Source organism: Alosa pseudoharengus, unplaced genomic scaffold (genome assembly GCF_046254945.1).
Source record: "Alosa pseudoharengus isolate Yale_2024_CS ecotype anadromous, Long Island Sound unplaced genomic scaffold, YU_APseudo_1.1 YU_APseudo_1.1_scf_7, whole genome shotgun sequence".
NCBI lineage: Eukaryota > Metazoa > Chordata > Actinopteri > Clupeiformes > Clupeidae > Alosa > Alosa pseudoharengus.
This window is the reverse complement of record NW_027468859.1, coordinates 20,575,841-20,596,227: the sequence shown is the minus strand read 5'-3', so window position 1 is coordinate 20,596,227 and position 20,387 is coordinate 20,575,841. Positions and strand designations below refer to the sequence as shown.

Here is a 20,387-nt window from a genome sequence, read left to right as displayed (position 1 = left end):
GTGGGTAGTAGCATCATACTAGTTCGCTAACATAAGCTTTGCAAATAAACTCAGACATATTTTGGTTACAATTACGGGCTTATCCGATTGTAAACTGTCTATCTGCCAGTAACGTTTTGAAATGAACACTTCGTATCGCCAACGAGCAGCAGTAGGAGTTCGTTCTAACAACCTTTGCGGTGGTGAGCGACGCAGACATAAGAGACACAAAACTTTGAAAGGTTTACGCCGACGTAAAGGCAACTGCATTGTGTCGACGCAGAAGCATAAATTCTATTCACCAGCACATCAGTGAGGGTGTTTACGTCGTATGCATCCACGCACAAATGTATGGGCGTACAAATAGCAGTCGCTTTCAAAATAAAAACAACGATATTGATTCGCATGCATTATCTCTATGCTAAGCTCTTGACTATTGTTCTTTCACGGACCTTACCGGTCAGGGAAGCCCACGGGCCGGATGTGGTCCGCGGGCCGTATGTTGCCCATGTATGCAATAGACCATCACTGCTTTGCCACTGTGCTGTCAAGTTACAAGCTTTAAAGCTATGAAAGTTCTGCTGGTAATAAAAAAAGAGAAAGAGAGAGAGAGAACCTTGGCTGTCTCTCCAGAAGGGAGCCTGTTGAGTGTTCATTGCAAATAAAGTGGTTTTAGTCTGTCATAGATGTTTACTGCAAAACCAGTTTGCCACACATTCACCTATTATAAATTGGTCAATTGATTCATTAATTTATTTATTTTGTGTTTTAGTTTTGTTTTTTAACCACAGATTAGTGATTTTAGAATTTCATAATGTAGATGTAGAAAGGCCGTTAAAAAATCCCCACCCACGCCTGCATGTCCCATGTCCCCCACCCTATCTCATTCTTAGAATTTTAGTCTCCATGAACATCATAAAGAGCTTTATCTAAAAGCCTGTGATAATACAAAATGCAGGACTCGTGCAGAGGGGGGGGGGGGGGGGCGGAAGGCAGTTCTGAATGATTACTGCTCTAATCTAGCTTATACAGGTGAGTTATCCTCTCACAGAGAGCTCCACAGCTATGGCTCACTGATGCATTTGCCTCACCAACTGTTGCATGACACAGTTGTCTGCCAGTTATGTCAAATCAGTTATGGAGGTTGGGTCGGGTGGGGGAGCGGATAATGTAATGGTAAAATTGACATACAACATAAACCGGTCTGCAAATCACCTCATTGATCCAGCTAGTTTCAGATCCTCTTTTGTCCGAAGAGATTCATCAGAGGTCTTTATTAAAAGTGCACATCATATATCATATATCCAAGGTTCTGCGATTTGTGTGCAACACATATTTGCGTGTGATTAGATCAAATCAGAATGTTCCCGGGTTAAGTTGGCCAGCCTACAAAATTCACTCAGTCAGCCATGGAGAGATAAAAGAGCAGTCCAAAATGCACTGGCTCTGCTTAAGAGAACGAGACAAACCAGCTACTATTGCATATGTCTTGGTCATTCTCTTCATATTGCTATTTTTAGTATTGCGATATATTTTTTTTTGTTGCTCCAGGCATGTCAGTGTGGACATACCTTATCTACCACCTTATTATTTGCTTATTATAGAGTTCCTGTTTTGTAGTGCCTCCATTTTGTTTCATCTCTTTCATCCATTTCATTAAGTCTGCGAATGGTGGCTCTGAAGATGGCTTTTGGCTTTAAGCCATTAAGGCCCCGTTTTATACAGCACTCCAACACATAGCATGCATGCTGGTCTATATCTATGTGTTTGTTTCTGGTGTGTACCTGTTTGCTTTTCAAGTGAACCTGTGACAAAGCATCCCAGCCTTTGGAATCAATGTCTTTATTTTCCTCCAGTTTCTTTTCCTGTCTGCTCTATATCCCTTCTGTGCTGATGTTTTTCATAGATATAACAACATGGGACTGATGAGCCATGAAAAAGATCAACCACTTCTTCTAAGTTGCCCTCCTGAGTTAGGTTGCTTAAGCATCCATTCAGACCAGCTGTTTAGTTGAATTGGTCTTTCCCGGCGACTAGGATTTCCTCGCAAAATCCATCCATCGGGTTTTATCTTCTTTGTCCTCAAGTGGAAAGGCCCCACACTCGTGGTTGTGATGTTTCAAACCGAACAGAGAGAAAAAAAAAAGAAAGAGGGGAAAAAAAACATGCACAACCCACACAGAAATGCATTTGGGCAGCATTCGTTAAGTAGCTTACAGATAACGAAAGGAGATTATAAGTGTAATATTCTAGCCTTTTTTTCCCAAATGATGTGGAACGTGGCTTTTTTGCTCTCAGGGAGCATGATTAGAATTTAGACCCTCTTGTCTTCTCCCTCCCTCTCTCTGATTTAAGCTGCTCCAGGAGATAGGCCAGCTGGGGGTGAGTAGGAATGTGAAAATGTGCCATCAAAATATATGCGTTAAGGGAATGGTCCTACAGGGGGCAGCGTCTCCAGCGATGGCATGGCGGGGCTGTGGAGAAAGGTAAGATGAAAGTGGCCCTCGAGGGCTAAGAGTGCTCTTGGCAGGGGGCTCAAGGTTCAGAGTCTTAGAATGTGGATGTTGTGGCAGAAGAAGGCTCTTCAGCCGCTTGTTGCTAGGATACCCTCTCTCTTTTTTGTGCAACGTTGAGTAGTGTGCACTGCCTCCTCCACCCCCCCCACCACCACCAAAGTATGTTCTTCCTGTCACTTTCCTACTGTATTTGTTTAACTTCAAAGCAAGTTCAGACTTGTGTATGGGGGGAAATGCTAGCATACTCATTTGGTGTAATGTGTGCTAGCAAACACAGTTGTTTTTGAAACGTCCCTTTTGAACGTTTTTTTGTTTTGTTTTTAATAGCGGAGACCTATTTGGGCTTTACTGGCATATTATTTTCATTACTTCTTAACCACTCAAATTGAAATAAAGTGGCATCAGACAGTCCAGTGGAAAATAAAGTTTTGCAAAGCTGTCCATTTACCAGGCTTTTATATCTTCCTCTTGAAAGCATTCTTTTTTTATGGGCTTTTTTCCCCTCCCATGTCCTCACAAAGTGGGCAATGCAGTTGTGAGTGAGAAAAAGAGAAAAAAGTAGGGGGAAGGGATTATGTAACGCACCCTCATCTGGACCTGGAAGAGAAAGTTGTGGGGAGCCGATGTGAGGCTCAGGTCATTTCTCACCACACAGCTGCGTCAGAGAGAGGGAGAGAGAGAGAGAGGAAGAAAAAGGACAGAGGGAGTAAAAATGAGTGTGAGGGGAAAAAAAGAGCAGAAAAGTAATGAAGAGTTTGAAAACCAGCGTGTAGTTTTCTATGTGCGGTGACAAGGAAACAGGACCCCATCATCATCGAGTGTGCCTGGGGTCCCAGCCCTGCAGTCCCGGCAGAGAAGAAATCTGTCCAATCATAGCAAAGCTCCCAGGGCGTGCGTTGTGGGGTGTGGGTGGTGAAAGCTCACCGCTGTCCTGTCACAGCTAACCCGAGACAGTGGCCTCGGTCGAGCCTTTACGAGTCCCTTTTTCTACCCTTCAATGGGTGCCATGCATTCCTGAGCTGAATGGGTATAGAAGGCCACCGAGGGAGCACTACAGCAGGCCTAGGCAGCCAGACCTTCCCCTTGAGGGTCATCGATATGAAAAGCTAGCGTAGCGTAAGGAATGGACAGAGAGGTGCCCAGCCATGTGTGAAACATCTCCCTTCACATCCAGCATTTCATGGAGAGACACATGCATGCACACACACATATACACACACACACACACACACACACATTGATACACACTCATGCTGCAACTGGGTAGAGCTGACAGGCTTATAACTATAGACAAACACACACCAAACAGCAAGGCTACATGCAGAGACATGCATGCAGTCACAGATCATTACCCAGTGACAGAAAGATGTCTGAGCTAGCTCTCCCATATACAGTGCAACAGTTTAAGCCTCCATGGAAAGTGCTTTTGTGCACAAAGAGGGAATGACATGCCTGTGGTCTTGGAATACTTCTTTTTCTTGCCCTCCCCCCAACCTCAACCCCCTTGTCAGTGTTACATAATAGGATGCTGGGATAATGATGTGACCTGATCAAAATGTGAAGGCGTTTGGATGACCGCTTTGGTCAAAAAGACCTCAAGAAGCAAACAGGCAATTTAGATGAAATGGGGAAAACACACAAGTCTTTGGTTGTGTTTTTGATGGAGCGGAGCGGAGTGGAATGTGCCCTGACTAATAAAGGGTTAGGCCTGAACTGGGGATCACCCAGGCTCCTCAGGGTCCTGAACACGCTGACAGAAACTTGAACCGAGGTGCTACAAATGTCATGACACATGCCGATTTAGCCTACAGTATGTAGGAATCATTCATGAGTGAAATCATTTTGATTTCAGCACCTGCGGTTAAACGGTCTGCTTTAAGAACAGGGGGAAGAGTCTTAACATTCTGAAGAACGTTCTGTGACCAGATGCAACAGTGTGAGTGACGGCACACTGCAAAGCAGTAGTTGCCGACATCTCTGTTAACAGTCTAGTTAGCGTCATCACACTCACACACACACACACACACATTGTATAAAGGAGAGAGAGATTGACTGCTGAATTTGGAAAAAGAACATATGCCCCCCTTTAGGTAATCTACAGATTTCAGCTGTAAGATGATTACGGCTTGGATGGGTTGTATTAAAAAACAGAGGCAGATAAAATGGCTTAAGCTTATTGCAAGCCAGTTACTATCAACCTATTGGTCAAATACCATGGCCTAAATGTTTTGTCTGTGAACAGATTTGTTGTGGTAAGAGTTCAGATGAAAGTCATTACTGGGTAGAACGTATGCTATTAATCATCTTTGTTTGAAATTATTTTGGTTAAATGGCCTCTTGGACACAAAATGGTCATGCAGCATTCCAACCAATATTTCATGTCGATTCCACTTTCCAGTAGTTTGATACACTCATTTTCAGACATTAGGATGAAATGGGGAATCTGCATGTATTCGATCCAGATAGTTAGGCGCCAGGCAGTTTTCCTTCACTTTGTTTCTTCACACTCTTGATACACAATGCATAATAATGTCCAACTCCTGGAATGCCTGGGCTGCAGTGATGGGCCAGAACATGCATCACAGAATGTTTGCCTGCTCCGTGTGATCCAGAGTCATCCGTCTTGGCTGCTGAAAGGTGGGATCGCTCTCCGTGCTCTCCAATGGATGAGAGTTTGGGGGTGTGAATTAGGCATTCTGTAATGAGTAGGGGGATTGATAGGGCTTCATTAAGTTTTATGGGGCCCTTGGGTAGCATGGAGTGGGTCTATGTCAGATTGATATGGCCAAGGTTAACCATCTGGCCATAAAGCTCTCATCTCTGTCACTAATGGAATTTGTCCACCGATCTCCTCTGTCCAAGGCCCGCTAATATGTTTAATGGCCTTCCGACGCGGAAGTTGAAGGTGTCCACTTTATAAATGCCGCATTCGTAGACCATTTGTGAAATGACAGTGCAAAGGGATGGTCTGACTTACTGAGTCACGTGTCGCGGAGTAGGACGTGGAAGGACATTCTGTACCGCATAACAGTGGCGGTAGGCTACTGTGCCATGTGTGTGTTGAGCATTTGTTACACTCTACACGAGATTAAAGGACATTAGTCTTGCATTTGTGTCAGGGCTCTTTGTGTTGCAAGTGCATTGAGAGACACAGTTTCAGCCCAGCTTTAGCTCGATAAGAAGAGCGGCCTCTGTTTGTTTGTGTGGGATTGTGTGTGTGTGTGTGTGCGCGTGTGTGTGTGTGTATAGCCTCTAGCTACATGACCTACAAATCCATCCAACACTCAGCCAACCTATTAAACTCACTAGGAAAAGAGTCAATAGCTCCAGCCACTCCAGTGATAAAGTCACAGCTAACATGGGTCGACACCCAGTCATCGTAGGGCTTCCAAACAGTTTTCGGTTTTACATGGAAAACAGCAACCCTTGCACTAATGTCAAAACTGCAACTCTCTCGCTCCGAAAAAACCTGTGCTGTTAGTTGAGCTGTTAAACAGCATGGGGCAGCTAGATGTGACTCAGCATGCTAAATTTGTATGAATGAGAAACGCCCCCTAAGGACTGAGGCTGTCAGCCTCTGTAAGTGGCAGTCAGATGGCTTGATGTGCAGCGCCTATTTTGGCGAGTTGTTTTGGTTACATTGCGCTGCACACTTGCTTGTTTATTTATATATTTTGTACGTCTTTGCAATGTTTTCTGCAAGACAGCAACTTGAGAGTTGACGGAGGCTTTTTCTCTCGGTGAGACATCTTCTCTGTTGTCGGTACTTGCGGTGTAGGCGTCTGCCAGAGCCAGAGAAATGAATGGAGAAAAAGAGTGTCACCACTTTAGAAGGCTTGAAATCAGCGTGCCGTCTGCTCCTACAAGGAGATCTCATGTCTGTTCTGAAATAGATTAGGTGTAGCTCTCAGCAGGTCCCTCCTTTCTCTTGACTTCAAACAAGCAGGTGGGAGGGAAGCAACTCCCTGAACTCCCTCCCTCCACTCGCTACCTTTCATCATGTGGAATACTCTGGGCCAGGGAGAGCGCTCCCCACCAGCAAACATCTCACGCACTCTTCTGCCCTATCAGTGCATCAGTTGACCATTCAGGGAGTGGAACCGGGCTAGTATTGTTAGACAATCTCTAGCCCAGCCCTTTACAACAGTGCTCTCTCAGCTTGGTGTTTGTTTTCAGGTTATTAAGATTGGATAGACTGGTAATGTTCACCTAGTTTTTTTTTTTGTGGTGGTTCTGTGGCACCCTCTCAAGAATTGACTTGATTGAAAATGGCCCTATGCCAAAACTACTCTGGACCAGAACGCAGCCATTTTGAATTCACCATGGAGATGTTGCCTCTATCCACATCATGGAGGATGAAGCAACGTCTCCTCCACAAAGCTGTTGTGTCAAACATACTTTAGATTGGTTCGCCAGACCGAACTGAAAGCGTGGCGAGTTGCGAGTTTATTTTGAGGTTACTTTCTTTTCACAGAGAGCAGAAGAGCTCTTACATCCCCTCTTTCGAGCTGCATTTTTTTGCGTTCACTCTCCAGAGCTTGAGCTTTGTGGGTTTTTAATGGAAGCCAAAGTTGTACATGTCCTCAGAATGCCATACATATTTAGCGTTTACTGCTTCCAGATAAACACATTTAGGTTCAGGGTTATATAAGCACAACACTCAGCCAATTGAGAGACAGACTCCCTTGCTCCTAGTGTGCTGATTTATTCAAATGAAATTGCCCCGAGAGGCTTGCATTGCATTGCATGGCTTAGACGTCTGAATGTGTTTTGCCCTGGCACAGAGGCGACTGTGCCCATGATGAGGCCCCAGTCACAGCACGCCCGACCATTGTCAACCAACCCATCCCTCTTGCTCTCTGAATGGCTTGATGACATGTTCAAGGGGAAAAGGATCGGCACCTCAGGGTGTTGCTCAGTGAGTGGCTCGCCCCAAATATCAGGTTTGGTTAGGGAGTGGTTTCTGTTGCAGCAAGAGTTGGACTTGCATAGGGAAGGTACAGATCAAATCCACTAGTTTGTGTCTAGATGTTGAGACTGATCACTTGAGTTAGACTGCGAGTCATATGCCAAGAACTCGCACAATGCCAATGCCAACAAAGACTGTTTAGCTCCTGTTATAGATGCCTACAGAGATTAGCCTAGAAATGTTTACTGAGTCTGAGCTCTATTCAAAAATTCCTGTCCACATACTTGAGAGCCTGCCACTAGACAGTGAGTCTAGATTATCCCTGGTATCAAGGTGTGGCGGTGGCTCTTTAAAGAGACTGAGGGTGGGGGTGGGGTGGTGGCACGCTCACCGCTAGTTGACTTCAGTGGCACATCCGTGCTGAGAGAGGGATGATGCCAAGGTGACACGTCTTGGCACGTAGGTACCACCTACTCACGTACAGTGAGTCAGTGACGCACAGGGGAAACTGTTGTGTGTGTATTTGCACTTGGAGTGGGCAAGTGCTCAGAGAGCTGGTGTGTTTAACTTGTTTAATCGGAGTTATTTCCCTTTGTTCGTCACAACGGTTGAAGAGTCCCATGTGCATTTCAATGTTGCCTTCAAAAAAGTGTCTTTACTCTTTTTGGAAGTAAGAAAATAGATTCACAGCGATGTGGGAGAATTCCTCCTCTGAGGAGGATTCATTCCTGAAAGATAACGTTTCTTTTTCAAGCTTTTTTGTTTGTGAAGTTGTTTTTGGTTTTCCTTATTGCTGTCCTCTCAAAAGCACAAAAACTCTTGTAGTGTTTGTTTTGGAGAGGAAAAGAAGAGATTGCAGCATGGCCCTTATACTCCCAGTGAATGGGAGCTTTAAGAGCTTTGCACATACCACCCCCCCCCCCCCTCCCCCAGAGACTAAGTCCTGATACACCTGTTCAAGTTAGATGGACCACTCTCCTTTCACTGACACTACAGGGTCAATAGAAACAGCCTTAGACCAGCGAGGTCGAGGAGGTTAGTTAAGTTTTGACCTGAGCTCTGTTATGTATGTGTAAACCTGGCCACGATCCCCAAGTCCAAGGTCCAATTTGGTGGCCCTCGCATTTGTAAAGCAAGTCAATGATTAAAAGCCTGAATGAGTGAAGGAAGTGTGTGAGTGGGTTGTGTAAGAGTGAGTTCTACCAGGCAATCACCCGCACACACACACACACACACACACACAGACACACACAGACTGACACTGAGTGTATCAGACTTTCACCAGTTCCTTTGTGACTAATGAGCAGCATGTTGAAAAGGTGGCGACAGGAAAGTGGAGGGGCCTGGCTCACTCCTCCGCGTGCCTCCTGATCAATAGAAGTGGCCGGTGCTCACTCCTCCGCGTGCCTCCTGATCAATAGAAGTGGCAGGCGCTCACTCCTCCGCGTGCCTCCTGATCAATAGAAGTGGCAGGCGTCCAGGGCTACTGCTGACGTCCAGGGCAATCACACCCACATTGATTGTGGAAGTATCACCTTTAATTTACCTGCGTGCCTATTGCAGCTTCAGACAGACAGTCGATACAGGCACATCAACTCTGTGTGTGTGTGTGCGTTTGTCTGTCTGTATGCCTTTATGCCACTGTGCTGAAAGGAGAGGCACTTACCTGTGTGTGTGTGTGTTAATGCTTACAAGTTTCACTTTAAATTTATTAAAGTGAAAGTGATTGATAATGACTGACTGACTATTATTGTGTTACATGCTTCAAATGTAAAGCACTTTGAGCTGCATTCTGTGTATGAAAGGTGCTATACAAATAAAGCTTATTATTATATTATATTATTATATGTGTGTGCACGGGTGCACCCCTGCATTAAAAGGAGAGGCCCTCACCCTCTTGACTGAGCGCATTCACATCCTGGCCTTTCCCACAGTGCCAGCCCAGTCACATCGTGTTAGCTTGATGCCCCCAAGAATGCCAGTCGTGCCTTTGATGGCACGTTGATGATGCCAGAGCCCGCTGTTATTTAGCCCCCGTGCCAAGTCCGTCTCACTAATGTTTCGTTAATGCCCGGTTTGCCCATTTCCCAGGAAGTTTTGGCTATGGCTGGTCCCATTGACCGTTCCCCGTACACTTGAGGGCATTTCAGATGCCACTGAAAAATCCCGTCCTGTGCTGCTGTCAGATGCACCGCTGAGTTCTAGCCTGCCCTGTGCCAACATGCAAAACAACAGCCACCCCTGTTGTCTTTGGAGGCCTCCCTCTTCTCTCCTTTTGTCTGTCTCTCACATACACACACACACACACACACACACTCTTTCCCACAAATGACACACAAACATACACACTCATCCGCTTACTTATGAACTTAAAGTCAGAACAGTCCTTTCCCTCTCTCTGGGTTTGTGTTGGCAGTTACAGTCAGTCTAAGACGGTATTATTCCCATTCTTATCAACAAGGAACTGATATTCTAGATTTTTTGTTTGCACGTTATCTGCCTCACTTTGGTCTGACCTTGAGTTTACATTTTCAACATGTTTGTCCACCGGAATGTTCTCGTTCGCTCTTCTTTGCTTTCTTCTTTCCCCCTGTAATGAAGTGCTCCTTGTCTGATGGATGATATTTTTTTTAAAAGAATGAGGTCAGAGTGGATGGAATTTAATTATGCGGAGACTGTAGTTTCTTCGCTTTCTTCCACATCTTGCAGTAATTGACGCAGCCCCCGTCTTGACTCACACATACAGAGAGGCAAGTACACACACACACACACACAAACACACACACACACTCCACCCACTTGTACAGCCTACAGGATTACTCAAACACACACACACACACACACACACACACACCCTCACATGCACACCATATGCATATACATAGCATCATATTTCTTCACAGCCCTCAGTAAAGCTGAGCTGAACGCATACAGTATTGCAAAACTCCCAGACAGTTCAAATAACAGGCAGACAAAACCCTAGAGAAAGGGCCTGGCAGGCAGAAAAAGTCTGGATAATCCCATTTTAAAAGACACACAGACACAGAGGAGAAACTACGCCTAGTGGCAGAAGTATGACCAGTTGTAGTTTGATTTTACTCCACCAACCCCCACCCGTGAGGGCATACCTCTTGTGCCATAGTGTATGTGGGGAGGAGGTGGGGGGGGGGGGGGGGTTGCTGGGGGGGCTTGCCTGACTCTGAGCTTAGTTCCTCTGAGCCCATCTGGCCCCTTCTCAAGGCTGTGGCAGTCGGCAGTGCTGGTGACCCTGGTGGTGGTGGTGGATGTGGTGGTTGTGGTGGTGACTGTGGAGGAAGCCCCAGCCGCCCCTGGAAGTGGGTCACGGCGCCGCTGACGGGATTGAAAGCGACAAACCGAGAGAGGGACAGACTCGTGGACTCGTGCACTGCCTCAGTTGCACTCCCACAACCCCCAGCCCAACCCCCACCCCACTCCCACCCAGCGCCTCCACCCCCTCTCCCTCTGACACCAAACCACAACCAACCACGGCTTGCGGCAGCCCATGTGAAGCCTCGCACGAGCCCAATGAAAACTCACTCATTGTGGGGTGGGGGGGTTAGACGTCCAGCACACACATGTAAACATTACATCCATCTCACTTCAAGGTGACAAAGTTCATTTCACAGCAGGCCTTCACAATGAGAGCAAGCTAAGGTTAGCTACAGGTTAGCTTCATGCCACTTTAATGAAATAAGTCCCAACATTACCCATGTAATCAGCCAGACTGACTCTCGTTCTTTAACTGTTATCCCCGCATCTCGCTTGGTGAACATTTAATGGATCATTGTTAAGCTCCGTACTCGACAGACCTTCGAGCTTCTTTGGTGATTGTTTTGAATGTGCTGCGTGGCGCCGCGTGCAATCCTAAACTTGGCTGTTTGCCGCTGTAAGGCACTGAGAAGAGAAGAGCTGGGTCACTGTTAGCAGCGTGCCGCAAGCCACACCACGCAGGTTCTTGCTTCCACTCCAGCAGTATTAATGTGAAGAGGCCTTCCCCTGTGACTCCCAAGTCTACAGCCTCAAGCTCTGTCTACTGCTCAACACGCTTGGTGTGTATATGCCAGTGTGTGTGTGTGTGTGTTTATGGATATTTTTTAATTTCTGCCAGAGTGGCACCTTGTTCGAAAGGTGGGTGGGAGGGGCTGGGGTGGGTGTTCAGTTAGGAGTAACGTTGTGTCTGTTTGGGTTTTGGGACCTTCCCCAGAATCTTGTTTTGGGAGCATCTTGAGAATGTTGGTTTGTTTGATTCTAGGCGTGTCTGAATGTGAGGTTGGTTTGATGGTGTGGCGTGCCTGTGTTGATATTTTGTTATTATTTTGGGGGGTGGGTTATGGTGGTGTGGGGTCCTGCTGGACCTGACCCGGCTGCAGAACCTGGTCCCTAATCGGCTTGAGCCACTGGCCACAGGTCAGCCGACCAGATGAAGTTAGATTAGAGGGTCACAAGGGAGCCAAAGAGGATTATCAGCACGCTAACGTTGCCTCCCTCTCTTTCTCCCTCTCTCTCTCTTTCCCCCCTCTACCTCCACCTACAAAGTTTCCTCTGCTGTTGACAGACTGTTGTTTGTTCAGACCTGAACCTGTATAACCAATGTTGCCATTATAGCACCTCCAATAAAAACATCAAGTAATTCAGTCATCTCTTATAATCTGTAAAAACAACCATTTCAGTCCCTACTCCACAGGGCAGCACCACCTGGTGGTAGCAGTGGGTGGTTCAGCTTTAGTCACATTCTGTTGGCTGTGTTTTGATCTGGAAAGGGGCCACAAATAGAGCATGTATGTTTGGACCGTTTAGTGATGCACATCAGAGTGACTCATACCTGCATGCGATGAAAGGCCCAGGGGGGTACCCTGTCACCTCCCTTGCCCTGACCTCTAAATCCTCTTTCAGTGGCCTATTTCAGTGCCCCCACCACCACCAATTTCCCTCCAATCCTCTGACCTCCATCTCAGCACGGACGAGAAGAGATTGCATCCATTAAGAGGAACTTCTCCATAGCATCAAAAGGAATGTTCTGAATCCAGGGATATTCTCCTATAGGGTGTGTCTTGGCCCGTGGTGGTTAGCCTAAGGATTTCTGATGAGGTGACGGGGAGGCCTCAGCTTCCAAGGGCTTTCCCTTTTGATGTCTTTTTTTCATGTCACAGTTAAAAATAAGAGTGTGAGAAAGTCCTGGTGTCCTCGATATGAACCCGAGTAAAACTGTCAGGGAAAAAAGTAGCGGATTTAAGAGGCGTAGAGAACGTTGACAGGTGTGTTGTATGCTGGGTAATGGTGTGGAGTGAGTCATCTGTGGTTCTGCAAACAAAGGCTAATTTTAGACGGAAGGCACAGAAAGGCAGCAAATCACTACGGGGAAAAAATTAATGATCCATGGAAGCAAGAGTGAGGGTACCTTCAAAACAGGAACATGAACAGGAATATTTTTATGACACCTGGGTTGTATCCGTCATGACTTAATGGTTAGGACCACTGTAATAACTGCTCTATACTGTTCAACTATAATCACTGTCCATGTTTTTTTTTTATTATTATTATTTGTATGAATGAGTTCTGCACTATGTATGAAATGATACCTAAGTCCTGATTTCCTGTTCTTCTTTGTGTCACCACAGAGTCATCTTCAAATTACATCCGACAACTGGAGACCAAGGTGCGCATTCTCGAGGACGACAAGAACAAGCTCCTCTCTCAGGTACAGTTGCCCTGTAAAATGCTCATCTTAAGTTCTTCCTGTTTTACTTTTAAGAAGAAAGGGAAAAAATACAGTAGGGTGCCATTCAGTAGGGTATTCCGTTTGATGTTTACCATGCCCCCTTTAATAGTAGGCCCAGAGTATGCATTCCACTGATGTTTAATTGATTCTGGAGAAATCAAAGCCTGATACACTGGCATGCTTCTCTCCCAGAGGGATCCCTAAGCGGCACAGCACTGCTCGAGACAGTGACAACGTTGGCGTCCTTTTGTTCCGCTGACCACGACTTCACATCCACTAGCCTAGCGCCCCCGCCACCCGCCGGGGGGTTGTTATGTACAGCCTTCGGGCAAAATCTTCCCCCAGTTCAGCGAGAGTTCACTGGTTACCTGCCAGATCGAGTGGGAGGGGATCCCTATGACAATCTCAGAAACATGGCAAACCCCACTCAGATTCCCTGAGCTTCTTTTTTCTCAAGGCTGATACGGCAGAGCGCATGCAGATTTAGCATTTAGCATTTAGCTATAGATACAATATATAGTTCAACGGGTTTAAAATTTAATTAACCCATCGTTTCATTGCCCACTGGTAATTTACCTAAGCCTCTTCTGCTGTACCATAGTCTGCAATGAAGCCTTTATTATCAGATCATGATCCTAAAAGTGAGATATAATTAGAGCCTTGCTCAGGGGTGAAAAGCCACCCAGTATTACATTTACTCAAACACTCTTAGTTATTAAGGCGCCTGAAGAAGAGAAAAGGCCAATTGTTAGCTAGAGACGTGTTAGGTGCCAGATGAGAACGGGCAAAGCCTGTGTAAAATGAAGTATTAATCGCCCATTGTGGTTGGTGAGACTGACGGAGACAGTGTGAGGAGCGTTGGCGAGGCTATTGCTATGAAAGACACCTCGTAGGATCAGCACAATGATTCTCCCCAAACACAACCCCATTGTGTTCATCAAGGCTGTTGGGCCTTTTTAACGCAGAGGCGCGTGGGCGAATAGTCTTCATCAGACCAACACGCCTCTGTGCCAAGCGAGCTATTGAATATACATTCCTTTCCCAAGAGCAGGCCTCAAATTGGGGATTTGTCTTTGTCTCCAGAATATTCGGCTGCTGTGCTGTCATATTCATATCCATATTCATATCCATAGGCGACTTCTGTGGTGGTGACTCCTTTGTTGCCACACATGGTGAACAACACGTGGGCCTTATTCTCTATTGCAATGCTGGACCCACGCATCTTGGAAAAACAACTCTCCTCACAGAAAAATAAAACTCCTCCTCATATGACGGACTCGGATGAGAAGTCGATCCATCTGAAGCGGCATCCAGAGAGTATTAGATTGGCTCCACTGAGCTTTGCTTAGATGCCTTTGTCCGTATGTCTATGCTATAGGCTCTCAGAAGCAACTCCTGTTTTATATGCTTGCCCACTCAACCAAGCATATGTATGGTACATGTGGCCTGCTATATGTGTGTCACATGTTGTCTTCCCTATATCCTGATCTCCGGTGTGTGTGTTTTGTCCCTTCAGCCCGGAGGCCGATATAGCTTGTCAAAGATACAAACCAAGGTAACGAAACCCAACATTTTCAGCCCGAACTATTTTTGCTGGGATAAGCTGGTTTTAGAGGCAGCTTGAAATCTCTTCTTTCCTATCGCCACCCTCTTTCTCTCTCTGAATGTGGACATACACCCAAACTCCCAACCGACGAAGCTCATCCGATGTTTTATATGCTTACCTTCTCAACCAAGCATATGTATGGTACATGTGGCCTGCTATATGTGTGTCACATGTTGTCTTCCCTATATCCTGATCTCCGGTGTGTGTGTTTTGTCCCTTCAGCCCGGAGGCCGATATAGCTTGTCAAAGATACAAACAAAGGTAACCATTTTCAGCCCGAACTGTTTTTGCTGGGATAAGCTGGTTTAGAGGCAGCTTGAAATCTCTTCTTTCCTATCGCCACCCTCTTTCTCTCCCTGGTGGTGGTGCTCATGCTCTCTTGCGTGTTTCGGCTGCTTGACTTTCTAATAAACTCTTCGCACTTCCTGGCTGCGTTTTGGGCATTGCCCAGCATCCCATCTGCTTTTCAGGAACAGCATGCTAGGCTACGCTGAACGTGTGTGCATGTGTGTACCACCACCCTCCCAATTGGCAGAGCAGTGGCTTCAGCGAACAGGCCTTGGGGGTGGGTGGGTGGGGGGGGTTGTTATTGTGAGAGAGATGAGAGAGATGCGATGTACTGCGAAGGGGGGTTGTCGCAGCACGACATGGATGCATGAGCCAAGATGTTTGTCCCCCTCTCTCGCAGGGGCGCCTGGACGCGCTGAATAATTGAGCAGCCCCAACGCAGGTGGATGAGAGGCTTCCATAATGCATGGGTCTTGTAAATTGATGTGTGTAAGGAAGAAAATGAATTCTTGTGAATTTTTCATGACCTGTGTCTTGCTTGTTGCGGTTGTCTCGGCATCCGTCTTGTCCATATGCAGACGTTTGGGGAGAAAAAGTTCAGTCTTTATAAATTGATGATGTGGCTACTATCGTCTGTTTTACTGCAGATTTTAGAGACCACTCCGTATGGCAATACTTAGGCTACACATGAATTTGAGTGGCACATCACAGTAGTCATAATAACTAGTAATCCCACAAGGAGGCCTGCACTGGTGCAGCAAGTTTTCAAAGGGTCAGATTGTAATCTCACTTAATAGTGCACAAGGACCTGACATTTCTTCCTTTCAACAAAGGTATTGCCCAACCTACAGACAAAGCCTTACTAAACAGAGGGTTTCATTCAAAAAAAGTGTAACTACAATAACCTCCCCCTTTGTTCTGTGGAAACAATATGACCAAAGGAATGGAATGTTGACCCTCCAAACTGGTTAGGTAAGAGCTGAACCTGAGCCCGTCAGAAAGACTGGACACTTGTGCTTAGAATGAGAAATGGGCGTGAGAAAAATGGCGTGGGCTTGTTTACATAGTCTGAAACCCGCTGCCCTGTCTATACCAAGGGGACCTTTATCAACATTGTCAACTTCAAATCTACTTTGACAAAGTTTGATGTTGTCATTATGGTCAGTCAGAGGTAAAGACTGATTGATTGATTGATTTAATTTAATGACCACACAGCCAGGCTGGTGGAATTTGTTTTCAGTACAGCTCTTTGGTACCGGTTCCAACATTACATTAAACATTAAACATATAGTATAACATACATATGTACAGACAGACACATGAAGATATGATTCATAAGGGTCATAATTAATGCACAATCCTCAGCATTCAGAGTTCAGAATGTTTATTGCCATGGGAATGAGACTGTTTTTGAAGCGGGGTGTTCTGGAGGTGATTGTCCTGTAACGCCTCCCAGAGGGCAGTAGCTGGAAGGTGTAGTGTGCAGGGTGGGCAGAGATTACCTGTGGGCTCTGCGTATTGTTTGTTTGTGGTAGAGGGATGGTAGGGGTGACCAATGACTTTGGATGCTCTATTGATGCTGCACTGTAGTTTCTTCCGTGAGAGTGTGTCATTTGAGCAAGCTTCTCAGTTTAGTACCAGAAAATAGTTTTTAGTCTAAGCATCTTGGTATTGATAAATTAAAATTATACTAAATCCTCTTAATTTCCAGTGAAAATGAAAGGAAATATTGAAAGTTAGAATCGTATTACAGGCTTAAGATGAAATGGCAGCCTAGCTGCTGTGGGGTGTTTCTGGTCAGTGTCCACAGTCTGTCCAAATGACAAAACGGTGCCTCCAGAGGAGTCAAATTGATGTAGGGGGAAAAGTGCTTACCTCGCGGCCTGACAGTCTGGCCTGATTTGCTCCTGGGAGGAGGTTAGGCAGGTAAGTTTTTTTCTTCTCCTTGTTTTCATCCCAAGAAGAGTGGCCTCACTGTAGCAAGGACGAGCCCTCTGGCCCCAGTCCGCTGCTCCAGACAGGAGATGAGGTGCGACGGCTGCAGGCCACTGTCACCCTCCGGGAACATTGTGATGAATAAGGCCGAGCCGCTCAGGCCTGCGCGCACACGTCTGGAGCCCAGGCCAAAAATGAAGAGAAATGGACTGCCGCGTCAGACCAAACTGGACGCTTGCGGCCATTTTGAGGACCATTAATGCAGGCAAAGAATGCACATGTCAACAGAAAATGTCTAAAGAAGGTCCTCGGGTTATGCATGTCCAGCATTCATAAGCTCATTAAGTACAACTAACTTAGGCCATCTACATGGCCTGTGTTGGCAGTGCCACTCAATATGCTCCCAAAATGGATTGATCTCCGTTTCTAAAAGAGGCTAAATGTCATTAGAGACCTAAGAAATGTGCTGTTTAGGTGTCCATAAAGGCCTATATGGATATGGTCAGGCTGTCTCTGTGACCCTGCCATCTGTAGCAATGTGTTCAGTCGCCCTCAGCGCAGGTTATGAAACAATGTATTTCTGTCTCCGCCGAGTGAGCGAAAATGGGACGTGTCTTGACGCAGCTACAGGATGCTGACGGTATTAAAGAGCGAGCGAGTTAGCCTCCCTGGAGCGCTCGAAAGCACAGGAACCGCGCTAGGATGCGCGAGACGACGACCTGGCTATTTTTATCCTTCTCTCTCTCTCTCGCTCGCTCTCTCGCTCGCTCTCTCGCTCTCTCAGTCTCCCAGCAATCACGCGCTCTGCTCTGCCCATTGAAAAGAACACGAGTGCATGACATTGGAAATGTCATTAGGAGAAGACTCACAGATCCCTGGGTTGCTACGGTACAGTCACTTCTGCCTTTGGGAAGTGCTGTTCTCTCATAGAGGGACTGAAGGTTGTTGGGCATATTCTCATAAGAGGAAAGGTGTGTGTGTGTGTGTGTGTGTGTGTGTGTGTGTGTGTGTGTGTGTGTGTGTGTGTGTGTGTGTGTGTGTGTGTGTGTGTGTGTGTGTGTGTGGAGGACAAGAGGACATCACAGAGTATCTAGTGCACTTGTGACTTCCTGGAGGATCGGGAGAGCCCAGGGGCCCTGTGAGAATCACACTGTTACACCAGAGGATTCTCCCTCTACACTAGTGTCTCTACAGCACAGATGGGTGAAAAGCACTGCACATTTAGTCCCAGATTAACTAAATCACAGGAACACAATGACTCCATTCTCAGGGATCCAATGACTCCATGCAAGAGTACTCCATATTCTACTGGTGACCGCTTGGAGGGTATGATAGGTTGCCATGGTGATTTGAAGATGATGGTGATGATTTTTTTTACTTCCACTCTCTCACTCTCACTCTTATGGTGATTGTAGCTTGCCATGGTAATGCCATGTCATGATGATGATGATGATGATGATGGTTCTTCCTCCTTTGTGTTGCTCAGCAGCAAAGTAACCTTGGAGATCTGCGCGCCCTGAGGAAGGGCATGACCCTGTACCACTCTGAGTCGCAGCTGTCCTCACTGCCCCAGCGCCAGGAGGCCATGCTCAACGTGAGTGGACCTGCAGCCGAGCGGCCAGCTAACTGGCGTAACACACACACACACACACACACACACACACACACACACACACACACACACACACACACAGTCTGCTCTCCTGCACTGCCGACATTCAGATACTCGGCCTTGTTATGCTCGGTCGCATGCATATATGTGACTGTCCCTTAGGAAATTCTCCCATCACACACACACACACACACACACACACACACACACACACACACACACACACACACACACACACACACACACACACACACACACACACACACACACACACACACACCAACCCTTCAAGATGTGTCCCATTGTCCTTGTGGTGTAGGATGTGTTTGGAATTAGACTATAATGAAATGTGTAACCAGATTATCAGCCACCTCAAGGCATTCAAGTGGTCAGAGAGTTCCCCGCTGTACACTGAGACATTACATTACACATAATATTATTCAGACTTATTGCTGTGTATACATGGTCTCCAGCATTGTAGATAGGAAGACAAGATATACAGTCCACTTGTATGACTTGATCCACAATTACATTCCCTAAGAGTATCAAATGTCATTTTAATTGGTTAGCTGCACATCTGCTATGTAAAATGACCACAGCGCACACTTAAAACAGCTCAAACGTTTGGTCAGTCTTGTCCAGTGTACTTGTAGCATGTAAGAGAAGCCATTGTTCCACCAAAATTAAAACCATATGAAGTGTTATTAAATTCATCACACAGTAGGTTTTTAAACTCCACGTTTTCTGATGTATTGATTCATAAAACAGCAGTGCCTCCAATGAAACCCAAAATGATCTGTTAATGATTTGAGTCAGCTTCCCTTGCAACATGGCACACTGCCAAAAAAAGCCACCGCCCACTAACTTAAACTGTAATCCTACGTTTTGTTTGCGAGTGCATTTTCATCAAACGTTAATTAGCTCCCGAAGATCGATCAGACTTTTCACCTCCCTGTGGTGCTGTTAAAGAGAAAAAAAGAGCTGTAATTGTTTTTGTTTTTTTTCCGCTTCTGTCACCCTGCCAAAGGTACTTGTTCTGCTCCTCCTAAAAGGGTTCCGCTGAAAAAAATCAATATAGAACCTAATATGAAGGCGTTCTGTCTGACTCACTCACTCCCTTAGGAACTTAGAGTTGTGGGGGGGGGGGGTCACGAGTTTGCTGACACACCACATCCCTCTCTTCTCCCCTCTGCTCCTGTGACCTTGTAACTTTTCCTTCTGAAGGCACGCATTAATGTTTCAGGCAGCCGGGGAGGCAGCTGTCTGTCCCAGCGGATCTGCACGGCCTGATTTATTCATGTTCCTCCAAGCCTTTTTGCATAGGGCTCCTGTGCAATTTATACCTTGTCAGCCCAGCTGCGACGTTGGCGTGAACAGTTGAACTGTCGTAGACGCGACATACCCCCAAGGTCAAACGTACTCACCCGACGGATCGCCTCAGGCAAAAGTCACACGACTTTGTCAGCTGGTGACGTTTAGCGTAATTGGCTAAGTAAATGGTCTCAGGGGAGCACCAGGTTTACCAATAGAACAACAGAAGTGTATTAGAATGTCCTCTGACAGTCTACATGACCTGCAATGACAAGAAAGGTGCTCGTAAATCATTATTGTCTTTCATGAAGGCCTGAGAAGGATAAGTGATTACTTCAGCTCTTGATTCACACTAGCTTCATTCCTCTCAATACCATACCTCCTTAGACTTTAAGAATCAAACTCCAAAAGTGTCTCGACCTTTTAATTGATATGAAGTGACTGAGGGAATAAATATGTTTTATATGTGTGGAACTAGCAGAAACATCATT

General features: G+C 46.1%; 1 protein-coding gene across 9 annotated transcripts in view; it reads left to right on the top strand.

Moving 5' to 3' along the window:
* Positions 1-20,387, top strand: part of ccdc85cb (coiled-coil domain containing 85C, b) — a 36,939-nt gene that overhangs the window by 12,281 nt on the left and 4,271 nt on the right. The window contains exons 2-5 of one of the 9 annotated variants that reach the window (XM_076272738.1): positions 13,044-13,123; positions 14,661-14,699; positions 14,973-15,011; positions 18,463-18,567. In XM_076272738.1, the coding sequence (XP_076128853.1) occupies positions 13,044-13,123; positions 14,661-14,699; positions 14,973-15,011; positions 18,463-18,567 (263 nt within the window). Of the gene's footprint in view, positions 1-13,043; positions 13,124-14,277; positions 14,591-14,660; positions 14,700-14,972; positions 15,012-18,459; positions 18,568-20,387 lie in introns of those variants that run through there. The other 8 variants (XM_076272737.1, XM_076272742.1, XM_076272739.1 and 5 more) reach the window with 8 other exon arrangements.